The sequence below is a fragment of the Erinaceus europaeus genome, chromosome 8 (genome assembly GCF_950295315.1).
Source record: "Erinaceus europaeus chromosome 8, mEriEur2.1, whole genome shotgun sequence".
NCBI lineage: Eukaryota > Metazoa > Chordata > Mammalia > Eulipotyphla > Erinaceidae > Erinaceus > Erinaceus europaeus.
Window position 1 is genome coordinate 67,336,974 of NC_080169.1, and position 15,464 is coordinate 67,352,437.

General features: G+C 32.6%; 1 protein-coding gene across 1 annotated transcript in view; it reads left to right on the forward strand.

Moving 5' to 3' along the window:
- GNAT3 (G protein subunit alpha transducin 3) overlaps window positions 1-14,836 on the forward strand; it is a 40,343-nt gene extending 25,507 nt beyond the window's left edge. Inside the window, exons 5-8 of the mRNA XM_007527902.2 lie at window positions 307-435; window positions 12,715-12,844; window positions 13,030-13,183; window positions 14,616-14,836. Of these exons, the coding sequence (XP_007527964.1) occupies window positions 307-435; window positions 12,715-12,844; window positions 13,030-13,183; window positions 14,616-14,806 (604 nt within the window). The 3' untranslated portion in view covers window positions 14,807-14,836. The remainder of the gene's footprint in view (window positions 1-306; window positions 436-12,714; window positions 12,845-13,029; window positions 13,184-14,615) is intronic.
- Window positions 14,837-15,464: the final 628 nt, after the last annotated feature.

Sequence of the window (15,464 nt, forward strand, 5' to 3'; positions counted from 1 at the left end):
AGAACTTTACAATAGTGGAGCAATGTTATAGATCTCCCTTTCTTTTTGTCCTTTCCACCCTCCCCCTCTCTCTCTTTGTATCTATGATAAAAAAAGAAAAGAAAAGAAAGGAAAGGAAATTAAAAGAAAAAAGTAATAATGGCTGCTGCGAAAGGTGGAGTTGTCATGACGGCACTAACACTGAGAAATACCCCCGATGGCATTAATAAGTTTAATGGAGCATAAACTAAAGGTTTATTTGTACTTTCTTCTGGTAATTTCAGAAGCTTAACTGAAAATACATGATATATATGTTGTTTTTATTAGCTATCTGAATGATTTAGAGAGACTAACAACCTCTGGATATGTACCAAATGAACAAGATGTTCTACATTCTCGAGTGAAAACAACTGGAATCATTGAAACTCAATTCTCCTTTAAAGATTTGCACTTCAGGTAAGGTCAGATGTCATTTATATCAACAGAAATATGCATGGGGTTCAACATATCTTTGTGGAAAAAGAAAAAGCTCGAATCCATGTTCAGGTGCTAGGAATCCATGGACATGCTCAGTAAGGCTATATTATACACTTGGCACAAACCTCCTTTATCTTTCCCATGTATCTCTGTACTCCAACTTTCATTCTGAGTCTCAGCTCTCCCTCCAAGAAAAAAGCCTCTGTCTTTAGCATATGGAAGCCATATCTTATTTTCCTCAGACTTGAAGTGATATCCTAGACTTTTTTTTAAAAAAAATACTATATTTAAATAAGTTACGCAACAGGTGCTATAGGTCCTATTTCATTTGCCTTCCAGTTCTCAGATTTGCTTGAAATATTTTTATCAACTTGTTTCCTTAGTTTAAACCATGCAAATCACTGAGAAGAGTTATTTGAATGAGATAGTATTTACTAGAGAAACAAGATCTATTTTATAAGCATGGTTTGTTTACTAAAATGAGTTTATTACTTCCATTATTGTAGTATTTTCAACACCTCCTTAGAAATTCTATTGCAAAAGCATTTCTTTACTATCTCAAGAAATGGAATCCCATGAAAAGTATTAGAAAATTGTCCTTTATGCTTAAGTGCTTTTCCTCATAAATTGATGAGACAAAGTGTTAGCATTAAGGTAAGATTCTAGATACACCATTTAGTATTAAAAAAAATCAATAAACTATTATTTTATGTATGCAACAATGTAAATATTTTATAGTATAAAAATGGAATTAAAAGGACATTAATCATTTTATCCACATGTTAAAAATTATTTTGGTAAGATAAAAGCTTTAGAATAAGTTAAATATTAAAATTGGTGACAAAAAACATCTTACTAGAATCACAATTACATAGTCAAGATATTTTCAAGTTAATATGGAAGAAAGTTCTTCAAAATTTATAGCTGATTTTTTTGTACACAAATAGCTAACTAAAGAAACTGCATATATTAGGATCAACATCTCATCTTAACAAGTTTAAGCCAAGTTTATCTTCAGTTCTATCATCACTGCTGTACAGTTTCTCTGTGAAAATGACTTTCTCAAGAAGCGCGAACTTTGATCTAGTTTTTGGTCTTTTCCTTTGGGAGACCAAGTTCAGCTTGTTTTTCCCCCATATCTTTCTAACTGAAGATCTCATGCCTTACATTGCATACAGCCAGTGAGCTATAGGGTAATTGTGGGAAAACAACCAACTAGATCAAAAACATTTTTTCTGCACTGTTACTCAATTATAATTCCCTTCAGAGAGAAGAAGGAAGGGAAACAAAATGATAGAACACTGGGGAGATATCACTGAGTTGGCAACCTGTTTTGTACTTCACAAGTTTATGATTCTGAAAACAGGAAAGATGATTATTTCCAAGGATAATAATCTAAGGAAATCATGTTCATTTCCTGAAACACCTATTTCACTCATAATATAATATAAATACTCACAATAATATAAATAAGTAATATAAATACTCAAAGTTTTAAACTTTAATCTGATAGAATATGGCATTTGCACTATTGTTTTAATTTTACTGATGGGGTTAATGATTTGTAGTTTAGTCTTTTATTTTTATTTATATTATTATCTCTATTCATTTATTGGACAGAGACAGCCAGAAATTGAGAGGAAGGTGTAGATAGAGAGGGAGAAAGACAGACACCTCAGCCCTGCTTCACCATTCATGAAGGTTTCTCCCTGCAGGAAATTATTATTATTATCTGTAATGTATGTAATTTATAATATATAATGTATATAACTTATACATGTGTTGGTTTGGTTCTGGGTTCTCTATCCTGTTCCATTGGTCCATATATAAACTTTTGTTCTAATACCACACTGTTTTAACTATTATCGCTTTATAATATAAACTGAAGTCATGATTTGGTATGTCCCCATTTTTCTTTTTCCTCTGGAAGGTTTTTGCTACTTGTGATTTCTTATAGTTCCATACAAAGTTTTAGTTAAGTTCCATACGCATTTTTAGATAAATTGTTCAATTTCCTTGAAATATGTCATCGGAATTTAAATAGGGACTATATGGAATCTATGTCAAGGTTGGCAGTTGGTATGACTCTAAGAATGTGTTTATTTCTTCTAACATACTGATTTTTTTTCCATATAGATGTTCATAATAGTCTTGCATGATCCTTTGTTACTCTGCCTCATCTGTTGTAATATTTCTTCTTTCATTTCTGAAAGTGTTCTCTCTTTTTTGTTAATGAGTGTAGCTAGTGATTTATCTATTTTATTTATCCTCTTAAAGAATCAGATCTAGATTTCATTAATTCCCTCCCCTTTACTGTTTTGTTGTTCTTTCTTATTCCTGTCGTGTTTTTATTCTACTGCTGTTCACCTACTTTCAATGTGTAATTCTTTGGTACTTCTTTTCCCGTGGGACTCCTTTCAGTATTTTTTGGAATATGGGGTTGATAGTGGAAAATTCCTTTAGTTTCTGAATATTTTAAAAAGCCAAAACTTTCAGAGTTTATCCATGATATTCTTTAAGTTTTTTATTCTCTTTATTTATTATTGGATATAAAAAGCCAGAAATTGTGAAGGGAAAGGGATGAAAGAGAGATAAATTCAATGACAGGAATGAAGAAATATTATCAATAAATTCCAATAGTTAAGTAATAATTTTTTAAGCATTGAATAGGATTATGCAAAACTACACAAGCTAATGTAGCATAAAATTTTGTAGTATTTCAAACTAAAAAGTATAAAGATAATTCACCTCCAAACTTCATTTCACTAAGTGCCTAGGTACTGAAATATTTTGCAATAGCATTGATTAGTATTCACAAAGCATAAATCTTCCTATGGCTATTTAAAGTTAAGACTTAATTTACATATTCAAATCAGAGAACTCTAGAATTTTAAATGGCAACATCAAAATGAAAAATCCTCTCTGCCAATGTACTGTATCATCTTCATGTATCACTTAATTTAATGGAAATTACCTCAGAGTTGTTATCAGACCAGAACTTTAACTGTCAAGCTCATAAAATATCTTTACAGATGTTAAAGTACTATCTAAATAGAAAATTCAATGCAAATGTAATCCCTTTTATTGTAATAAGACTTTCTCTGGAACACAGATCATAGAACTTGAAATAGATTCACTAGGATTTCTCAAACAGTTAGAAAGAAGTCACAGTCTGCCAAATTGGTCCATAACTAAACAAATAGTAAAACAGAATTGAAAAGTTTAACTACATAGGAGTCATGGGAAGATATATATATATATATATATATATATATATATATATATATATATATATGGCTATTAAAAGATAGAATTATACATTTTCTGATACTGGAATGTTTTGAAACATGTTTAAGGAGATCTGACATATGAAATGAGTCATGCTTTTTATCTCCATTTTTTGAGTCATGCATGGTGTTTATTTCAATGTGTGCATCATCTTAGCTAGAGAGTATGTCTCATTGTTCAGGCTATATCTCAACTTATCTTTACAGTTCTCTATATCAGATTTCATTTAGCAATAATCCAGATAAAGTATATATTTGTTTCAGGTTTATATTATCAAAATAGTAAGTCATGTAACATAATGTCTGGGTTGTTCCAGTGATAGGATTTATTTCAATGACTTCATGATTTGCATTATTTAATAGTCAGACAGTTATTTAATGAACATTTTAAGTTCCAAATACATAAATTTAGCAAAAAATATAGAATATTAAAAGTTATTTTTCATATGGCTATAAGATTTTGAGTCTGTTTGAATTCATCACTCAGGACTCTTATATGCACAATTTTACTGTTCTAAGTTAACATTTTCAGATAGAGACATAGAAAGAAAAAGAGAGCAAAAGATGACATAGCATTGAAGATTCTCCAAGTGCTATTATATCCCTATGCAGTATTCCAGGAGCTTAAACTAGGGTTGCATGTAAGGCAAGAAAGGCACCCTGCCAAGTGAGCTATTTAAGACTTTTAATCAAAGACAAAGGATTTACTGACATAATAACTTCCATGTATGTCCTTTATGTCTGCAGATATATACCTTAATCTTTTTCAGATCTGGGCTTAAAGTAATGACTTGGTAGGTCATTTCTCTATAGCTATGTAGAGATGATATAGGTCTAAATTAATCGTTTTATAGTAGCCATATTAAGAAGACATTACAATTCTGGTTGCAGTATAAGACTAGGAAGTGTGAAGTCTTGAGTCTGATTCCCAGCATGTCTCAAAGTGATGCTCGGGTACTCTTTCTAGTAAATAAACCTTTAAAATGAACAGACATACAAGACAATGTAAACCAAATAAAAATAAGACAGTATACTAATTGCAATATAGATGAATATATAAGGTAAATTCAATTAAATAAGATAATTCAAAATGAATTTCTCCTCATCTTAAATCTTATATGTCTATGGCAAAACATATAAGAGGGACTAAGATATATTTCAATATAGTGCATGCTTGACTAATACACATGCAATAACATTATTGATTTTTCAGCTATTCTAAATTATGTAATGATTTGGCAAACATAATAAAGAACAGATTATTACATAATAATATACCCTGATATGAAGTATGAATAAACTTGCACAGTCAAAAAAGCATAGAACTCAACAGCCCTCCCAACTATTTGAACTATAAAATTAGATTGCTTAGTTAACTATTTAAACCATAAAACTGTAGTGACTTTCCCTCTATTAATGCCATGAACAATTTAACAAGTAATTGTAGAGCTGTTACTTGAAAACTTACCTTGTCTGTTTTCAACTATATTATACATTTCAGCATTTACAATAATTTATAATATAAAAATACCAATGTATATAGTGTAATTAATTAACAAGCATGTACTACTAAATAAATAAAGAGTTTATCCAAGATGAGGACTGTAAATTCTATTCAATATCATGAACTAAATGGCTAGGTTAATACCTGGGTAAATGCATTCACATTGAGACACATTAACTGTCCATGTAGATTTGACCAATCCACATTTTTAGTTAGTAAATTTTTCTCTGACTACTAATAATGATGGAATATATATATGTAGTAAGTAAATGTTCCACATTCTGATTCATTAAATTATTTCTAAAGGTTGCAAAATTATATACTCTTTTAAAATAAGAAACAAATTGGAAGTCAGGAGGTAGCGCAGTGGGTCAAGCACAGGTGGGTCAAAGTGCAAAGACTGGAATAAGAAGCCCAGTTTGAGCCCCAGGCTCCCCATTTGCAGGGGAGTCACTTCACAAGTAGTGAAGCAAGTCTGCAGATGTCTATCATTCTCTCCCCCTCTCTGTCTTCCCCTCCTCTCTCCATTTCTCTCTTTCCTATCCAACAACAACAATGACATCAATAACTACAACAATAAAACAACAAGGGCAACAAAAGGGAATAAATAAATAAATATTTTTTAAAATAAGACCCAGATTAAAATTTGAAAAACTAAAACTGAAAATATATTTATGAAAAATAAATTACTACATAAAGAAAAAAATTGAACTTTTCTTAAAGCTAACATAGTATCTAGGAGAATCAATAAAAGAATAAAAGTCCAGCCATTGCTCTAACATGCTAATAAACATTTCAGTCCAATAATAGCAGATGGCATTAGAAAAATGTTCCCCTGGACCTGTTTCTAACATCAATATGCTCAGAGAAAAATATTGTTTATCAAGTGAGTCATAAAATGAGACTATTAGTATGCAATCTAAGATAGACTTTCAGAAGCCTTTTTATCAATATGTGTAAAAACGTAAGACTGAATAATCTTTGCACTCCCTAGACAGAAAACTGATCTTATCAAAGTCTGTTTATTGAAGGCTACATGACATGATATAAGGACACTGGACTAAAGGCCATGATACATAGACTATACTTTTGCTAACAGTATATATTTATCTGTAAAGGTAAACAGCTAGCTCTTATACACAAGCATTGATAATAATAGTCATTTAAGGGTGTAAAGGGTTGCACGCATAATAAAAATGTATAAGCAGATTGATAAAACAAAACCAGAAAATTTTATTAATATTACATATATATATATATATATATATATATATATATATATATATACTCCCTGAATACATGGGACAAACTCAGAAATTGTGAGCAATTTACAATATGGTCTTAGAGAAGACTGTTAAATAATTTAACTAATTACAGAAGTCAACTAAGAAGGTAACCAAAATAGGCACAGTATTGCTAGGGAAGTAGTTCTTTGAAATGATCACAAGACTTGCATGCATCAGGACCTGGGTTCCATCTCCAGTATTGCACATATCAAAGCAGAACAATAGTCTCACTCTCTCTCTATTTTTATCTCTCTCATATGACATAAATATTTGTTTACTTATTTATCTATTTTTTTCTGGCATAAACCTCATTTAAAGTTAGAGTTACTTTACTTCTTTTCCTGTAGGACTCTTTTCAGTAATTCCTGCAAGGCAAGGTTGTTGGTGGTGAATTTGTTCAGTTTCTGTTTTGGCAAGCTTTTAAATTTTTCCTTCATTTGAGGAATAGATTGGCAGGATAGAGTACTTTGGGCAACTAATTCTTATCTCTTAATATCATAAAAATATCATTCTATCCCCTTCTTACTTTTCAAATTTGTATTGAGAAATCTGGTTTAAGTCTAATGGTTATGGCTTTGAATATCAAGTTATTTCTTCCCCTTGCAGCCTGCAATATTTCTTCCATGTACTTACGATTGGAAAGTACTACTATTATGTGTCCTAATACAGGATGCTTGTGGTTCATGATTGTTGAGCTTTGTTCAGCTTCCTTAACCTATAGTTTGAACATTGTCCAAGTGTGTGAAAACTTCTGCAATAATTTTTTGGAATATGCTTTCTGGTATTTTTTCCTCTTTGTTCTCAGAGGACAAAGGAGTTACCGCAGTAACTTCCACATACTTTTCTCCTGATGGAGTCCTCTGTTTCACGGAGAACTGCTTCATTTTTCGTAAACCTTTCCTTGTTAGCAGCTTTACACTCAGTGTGGTGGTTTTAGTCTTCTAGTCCTGCTAGTCTCTCTTCAAGCTAATTTACTCTATCTATATACTAGGCCTTGTACATAATCTCTAATATCTATTTATTTTTATTGTCATCAGGATTATCTCTGAAGTTCAGTGTCTGCAGGAAGAGTCCACTGCTCCTGATGTCCATGTTTCATTGGACAGGATAGAGAAAAATTGAGAGGTTTTGGGGGGTGGGTAGGGAGAGAGAGAGTAATAAAACACCTACAGCACTACTTTACCATTCATGAAACTTCTGCCCTGTATGTGGGAAGCTGGGGCTTGAACATGGGTTATGTGTTCAACTAAGTGCACCATCGCCCATTCTCCCCCTTCATATATAATTTTTTATAAGGAAAAAGACATCATAAATTAAAAGCTTCCATATTTAAGTTTTGTCTTCTCTGTATATTAAACCTTCACTTTAGGAAGATGTAATGTATAAATATCTTTCAAAAGTAACCTCCATTCTATCTTCAATTCTCTTCCCACAGAATTAGTTTTATTATAATGTCATTATATGGCATTGGCAAAATTTTCCTCTGGACTAGCCTGTAAAGATGCTGAATCATAGGAGACAACCAGGATATAGCGAGAAAGTTATTTGGATTTGCTTTCACTTTGATTTTAACCTCATGGATTGTTTTAGATCTCCTATTTTTTTTTTGGAAAGTCCTTTGAAATCATTATTGTAGAAAGGAAATATTTAGGAAATACATGAAGTCTCCCCTTATTCCTTTTATTGAGAAGTTAATCCCCACAGATTCCATAAATTGATAATATTCATTTCTTTCTTTTTTATTTAAAACTTTATTTATTTATTTTCCCTTTTGTTGCCCTTTTTATTGTTGTTGTAGTCATTATTGTTGTTGCTATTGATGCCATCCCTGTTGGATAGGACAGAGAGAAATGGAAAGAGGAAGGGAAGACGGGGGGGGGGGAGAGAAAGATAGACACCTGCAGACCTGCTTCACTGCATGTGAAGAGACCCCACCTGCTGATGGGGAGCCCAGGGCTCGAGCCAGGATCCTTAAACCGGTCCTTGCACTTTGCGCCACCTGCGCTTAACCGCTGCGCTATGGCCCTAATCCCAATATTCATTTCTTAATAAATGCTGTGTCTTGCTTTTATTCCTAAAGACCTATAGACAGCTCTTGAAAAAAAAATGCACAAGGAAAATAATACCATCATCTCCAAAGTAAAATATGTGTACACTATGCAGGGAACCACAGCACTCATACAAAGTTCAGTTAAGGAGAGGATATTATCAAATTTGTATAAAAAAGTATAATTAAATAAAATATAAATGTAATTAAAGGCAGAAACAATCAATAAATCTGGAGAGCAATAGAATAGTTGAGCATAAAAGGAAATATTCAAAAATAAATTCTAGCAGAATTAATTCAAATTCTGTTTAAGGTGAGAAAAACCTAATCAAATTATCCTGGAATTTGTTTCCAATAGCACTGTCAATATAATTGTCAAAGTTATGCAAAAAGACTTCCATTCCTCAGGCTCTAAATTTCCAGGTCCAATCACCAGCACCACCATAAGCCAGAACTGAACATTGCTCTGGTGAAAGAAATAAATAAATAAAAATAGAAAAAAAGATTGGATCATACAACAAATATAGAGATTCTTACATGTTATATACTAGTGGTTCAGAATTTAAGTGGTGGTTTTATCTTGAAAAGTCCACCAGGAATTGAATTGAAATCTAGTGGTGGATATATACTTCATCCTCAACTCACCAAACTTTTCAAATTAATGCACCTTGACCAATTTACAAATTAATCACACTATCACTTTTCTTTCTAATAAATGAACACACACACACACACACACACACACACACACACACACAATGTTGAAATGAAAGGTACAGCACCTGAATCTAGATCCAGAAAGTCTCTATTATACCTGTTTAAAGGAATGAAATTTATACTTGAGTAAATAAGAAATTTCAGTTTCTTACCAGTGACCTGTATGACAGCATGTGTAGCTCTTACCTAGAGGAAAAAAACCTTGATTCCATAGCAAAGATAATTCCAATCTACTTCATGAGGTTATGAATGTTAATTGTAGACAATTACGTATTCTGGTGATTATGTCATAACACAGCTTAATAACTTTCACAACTCAGAACTACACACAGAATTTATCTTGGAGTCTTGTATATATAAGATTCAACAAATCCCTTTTTTTGTTTGTTTTACTTAGTTTGTCTTATTTTCACTTTATTGGGAGAGCTAATGGTTTCCATGGACATGTAGGTCCTTTGCCACCATCACACACCAGTCAGTATTCAGAGCATCTCTATCTCATTCTTTTCTCTCCTTTGCAAAAGTCTTTTTGCTGTGGTGCAATACACACTTAGTCTAAGTTTTCCCTTACTGTCCTTGCTTTCTAGGTTCCACCTGTGAGTGACACCATTTAGTATTTGTTCTCTTTTGGTTTATCTCACTCAACATGATACTTACAAATTCTAAGATATGGTAAAGTAGATGTCTTCATCATTTTTAGCAACTGCATAGTATTTCACTGTGTGTATATACCACAACTTTCCTAGCCACTGATCTTTCATTGGGTATCTGAGTTGTTTTAAAGTATGGACAATTATAAATTGTGCTACTGTGAACATAGATATGGCTAGATTACTTCAGATTAGTGTCTTTGTTTCCCTTGGATATATCCCCAGGAGAAAAACTGACAGGTTGTAGGCAAGGTTCATTTCTAACATTCTGATAAGTCCCCAGATTATTTTCCATAAGGACTGGACAGCAAGGAAAACAAAACCACAAATAAACTAATGGGACTATATCAAACTGAGCACCTTCCACAGAGCAAAAGGAATTACCACCAAAACAGAGAGACTCTCCAAGTGGAGGAAATTTGCATGCTATGCATCAGACAAAGGGCTAATAACCAAAATACATAAAGAACTCACAAAACTCAACCCACTGGAAAAAAAGGGGGGAGGGGCATGGGTAGAATGTACTCCATAGGGAAGATGCAAAGGGTCAATAGACATGAAAAAATATTCAAACACTCAACAGATAGATGAACTGGTAAGACAAATAAATTGCTTAGAGGCTCATCTGAAAATTACCAATAACAATCAAACCTATAAATTGATGGTGAGGCTTAATTGTATCATTGTTATTTTTATCTTTTCAAGTTTGAAAATAGTTACTTATTTACTTTATGAAAGAGAAACCAGAACCACTCTCTGACTATTAAATGAGTTATTTTTGGAGAATGTTTACATACCCGGCACAAAGTAAAGTCTTTAAAAGGTGTTTTACTAAGACATTGCAATAGGTTATATGGTAATAGATAAAGGTAATGAAAGACATAGTATGAACTTTTTCTATTTGTTAGATATTTTATAAATTATTCCAGTATCAGAATAAATTAAAAAAAGGAAGCATCGAGTCTGGATAGCTCACACAGTAGAGTACACATTTTGTACAAGGATCTGGTGATGAGCTCACAGGACCATATGGGAACATCAGGCATGGCACCTAATGGTGTAAATGATAGAACAGTACTGTAAGGACCATAATCAGGAATAACTTAAATTCCATGGAATAACTTAAATCTTCCACTATGATTCTTAGGTATTAGGATATTAATTATAGAGGGGTAGAGCAGTGACCACCCAGTTAAACACACATAGCATTAAGCACAAGAACCTGTGAAAGGATCCCAGTTCGAACCCCCCAGCTCCCTACATGCAGGGGGGATGCATTTCACAAGCTGTGAAGCAGGTATGCAGGTCTTTATCTTTCTCTCTCCTTCTTTTTTAAATTTTTTATTTAAAAAAGGAGACATTAACAAAACCATAGGATAGGAGGGGTACAATTCCACACAATTCCCACCACCCAATCGCCATATCCCATCCCCTCCCCAATAGCTTTTCTATTCTCTATCCCTCTGGGAGTATGGACTAATTCCATCCCAGGTGGTTCACTTTCTCTCTCCTTTTCTATCGTCCCCTCCCCTCTCAAGTTCTCACTGTCCTATGCAATAAATCTAAAAAATATCTACCAGGAGCAGTGGATTTGTAGTGTCAGGACCAAGTTCCAACAATAACCCTGGAGGCAAAAAAAAAAAAAGAATATCCATTATGCATTATGATAACATACTTCTTTTTCCTCTATAAAACAATGTTATTTGAAGACAGTAGTCATATCTCCATCTGTGTGTCAGTAAGCCTAATATAGTGTCTGTTATAGACTATACTTAGAATAATTGTTTGATCAAATGAATTAATTCAGGAAGAGTTAAGGACTAAGTATCATAATATTAGAAACACCATAAGTTTCTAATCATGTATATTTTCTTAAGGGATACTATTCAGCTATTAAAAATTATGAAGTTACCTTCATCACCTCACCTTGGATGGAGCTTAAATCATGTTAAGTGAGATAAGCCAAAAAGAGAAGAATGAATATGGGATGATCTCACTCATAGACATAACTTAAGAAATAAAAACATAAAGGGAAATACAAAGTAAAATTTGTGTTGGTTTGATATATTGGATCAAAGTAAAGGACTCAGGAAAGAGGACAAGGAGAGGGCTGGGGGAAGGGGGACTCTCTGGCCTTGGTACACTTGGGGGTAAGACTGTTTTGCAGACACCTATAATATCAAGATAAGAAATTTCACACACGTGTCAAATGCTATACTATAAACCATTAGACCAATAAAAAGAGAATGTGTCTAATCTGCCAAGATATTCTGATTTTAATAAATTTATTTTTGACTTCTAAACTGTTTTAAATTTCCCCATTGCTCAATGTCAGTTCATTGACTGGTTTGGAGAAAGGTAAATGAAGAAATATCTTTTTCTGTAGTCTTGAACTATAACTTTCTCAGATAAATTTTTCTTATAATCAAAGAAAATCAAGGGGCTAGGTGGTGGTACACATGGTTAAGTGCACATATTGCCTTACACAAGGACTCAGGTTCAAGCCCCTGATCCCCACCTGCAGAGGGGGAAGCTTCACCAGTGGTGAAGCAGGTCTGCAGGTGTCTCTGTCTCCCTCCCTTCTATTTTTCCTTCCTTCTCAAATTTCTTTCTGTTTTATCAAATAAAATAAAAATTAAAAAAGAAAAGAAAAGAAAGTCAAAACAATATCTCTTAAAGTTTAGAAAGCATTTGTTTATGATTTTAAAGATTAATTTTAATGATTTGGGAATATTTGTAAGATTCATTCTCTCTCTTTTTTTTTAAGAATGTTTGATGTGGGCGGACAGAGATCAGAAAGAAAGAAATGGATTCACTGTTTTGAAGGCGTTACATGCATTATATTTTGTGCTGCACTCAGTGCCTATGACATGGTCCTAGTGGAAGATGAAGAAGTGGTAAGTCTAGTAACAGCAAGATAAGACTCTTGTAAAAAAGAAGCATCTTTCCAGTGTTCTTTCCACATTTCCAAGTTGATAAAAGCCTTCAGAAGACAAATATCATTTCTATAACCCTGTTTATAATGCCCAGAATTATTTTGCACATAATAATCCTACACATTCTTATCTTTTATATTTAACAGAATAGAATGCACGAAAGCCTTCACCTGTTCAACAGTATCTGCAATCATAAGTACTTTGCAACCACTTCCATTGTCTTATTTCTCAATAAAAAAGATCTCTTTCAAGAAAAAGTAGCCAAAGTGCATCTTAGTATCTGCTTTCCAGAGTACACTGGTAAGTTTACTTTACTTTAGTTTTATAGAAATCCTGATATTTTCTCATATGGATCATAACATGTAATATCAGTATTTATAAAGCTGAGATGTGTGATAATTTTTTAATACTATGTATGATCTCAAATGAGGAAAATCATATAAATAAATAGGGAAAAATATCTTCACTATGAAAAGATGAAAGGATATTGTAAACTGCATTCTTTTCAACACATTTGGTTGAACACACACATTACAGTATTCAAGGACCCAGCTTCAGGTCTTCAATTTCTTCTTGCAACATTGAGAAGCTTCACTATTAGTGAAGCAGTGCTGCACCTCTCTCTCTCTCTCTCTCTCTCTCTTTCTCTCTGTCTCCCTCTCCCCCCTCCCTTCCTCCATATCTAGCTTTTCCTTCTCAATTTCTTTCTGTCAAAATAAAAAATAATGAAATGGAGTTGGCATTGCCATATATTTCCAAAATGAACCTAGTAGTACTGTATTAAATCTCAAGTGCTCTGCACAAAGTGCAAGGACTGGCATAAAGATCCTTGTTCGAGCCCCTGGCTCCCCACCAGAGCAGTCTCTTCACAGAAGATGAAGCAGGTCTGCATCTTTCTCTCCCCCTCTCTGTTTTTCCCTTCTCCATTTCTCTCTGTCCTATCCAACAACGACAACATCAATTAACAACAATAATAATAAGTACAAAAATAAAACAAGGGCAACAAAAGGGAATAAATATTTTAAAAATACATATTTAAAAAATAAATCTCAAATGCTCTTCAGTGTCTGACTTACGTTTCCAAAGAGATAGCATTACAACCTTAATAATATATTATCTTTTTCTGATTGCAGTAGGTCCCAGACTTTTCATTCTGGTCATGCTGTTTTTCCTTCAAAGATAACTTTTTAAAAAAAGTAATTACATATTTTGTTATTAATGAATTTTTCAGGCTAAGGAAATGGGGAGATGACATAGCAGCTATGGGAAAACATTTCCATGCCTAAGGTTTTGAGGTCCCAGGTTTAATCCCCAGCATGACCATATCAAGAACTCTTTTTGTTTATACAATATGAAATAAATATATATGATATGAACACACTACTATATATATACATATATATATAAATTTACGCAGCTTTTGACATATATAGACCATTTTATTTAGTCATTTTAAAAAAATAAATATGGTAGTATTTCTAGTCTGCTGTCAGAATTTTGATGCAGTTACATTTTAGCCACCTGAAGTTCCCAATGCAATATATGTTGGTCTCCATCACAAAAGGTAAGTTACATAAGCCCCTGGTAATTGACAGCTGTCATTTGGATCTGCAATAATAAATACATCAAATAGCAGTCCTCACAGTAAAATTCTAAAACTTAGCAAAGCTACTTAAACTTTTATCTTCTTTAAATGAAATTAATTTTACTTCTTTAAATTGCTTTTAATAAGGTCCAAATACATTTGAAGATGCAGGAAATTACATCAAGAATCAGTTTCTAGATCTGAATTTGAAAAAAGAAGACAAGGAAATATATTCTCACATGACCTGTGCTACAGATACCCAAAATGTCAAGTTTGTGTTTGATGCAGTTACAGATATAATAATCAAAGAGAATTTGAAAGACTGTGGACTTTTTTAATCAACTATTTTCTTTCACTCTCCTGTATGCTTTTCAAGATAAAAAAAAATGGTGGTGTTTGATATATTTAGAGTACATATTAGCTTTCTAGAAATATAGCAATTGTGATAAAGTAAAATGTTTTCATATAAAATATTAAGTACCACCACTTATATATGGTTAAATTTGTAATCTTCTGGGAAATTGAAGGTGTAAGGTGGTGTTTTTTATTTCTTTAAGCATGAAAAATATAGGTTTTGGTAACTTTAGCAGTCTATGTCAGTGACTGAATTAGATAGAAGTAAACTTTTGCACTGTGACACATTTTAGATCACAAAAAATGAAAAAGGTCATGTATTTTCCATTAGTTGCATTTTGAATGGTATATTTTTGCTGATAAGTACTTATATTGTAATGACTATTCAGAGATGATAAATGGACAATTCATTGTTACAAATGAAATGTCCATTATACATGTATTTGTTGTTTCTTATGAAATCAAATAGAATGTCCACTATAAATGTATTTGTTGGAGGGAAATTATATATGCAAAAGAAATGCATGCATTTTTATCTACTGAATTTTCACCGTAAGGGAGAAAGAATAGTGAATTAGTCCATGCAGTTGAGGTATTCAATAATAAATTTAACACCAATCTGGTAGTAAGTAGGACTGTGTT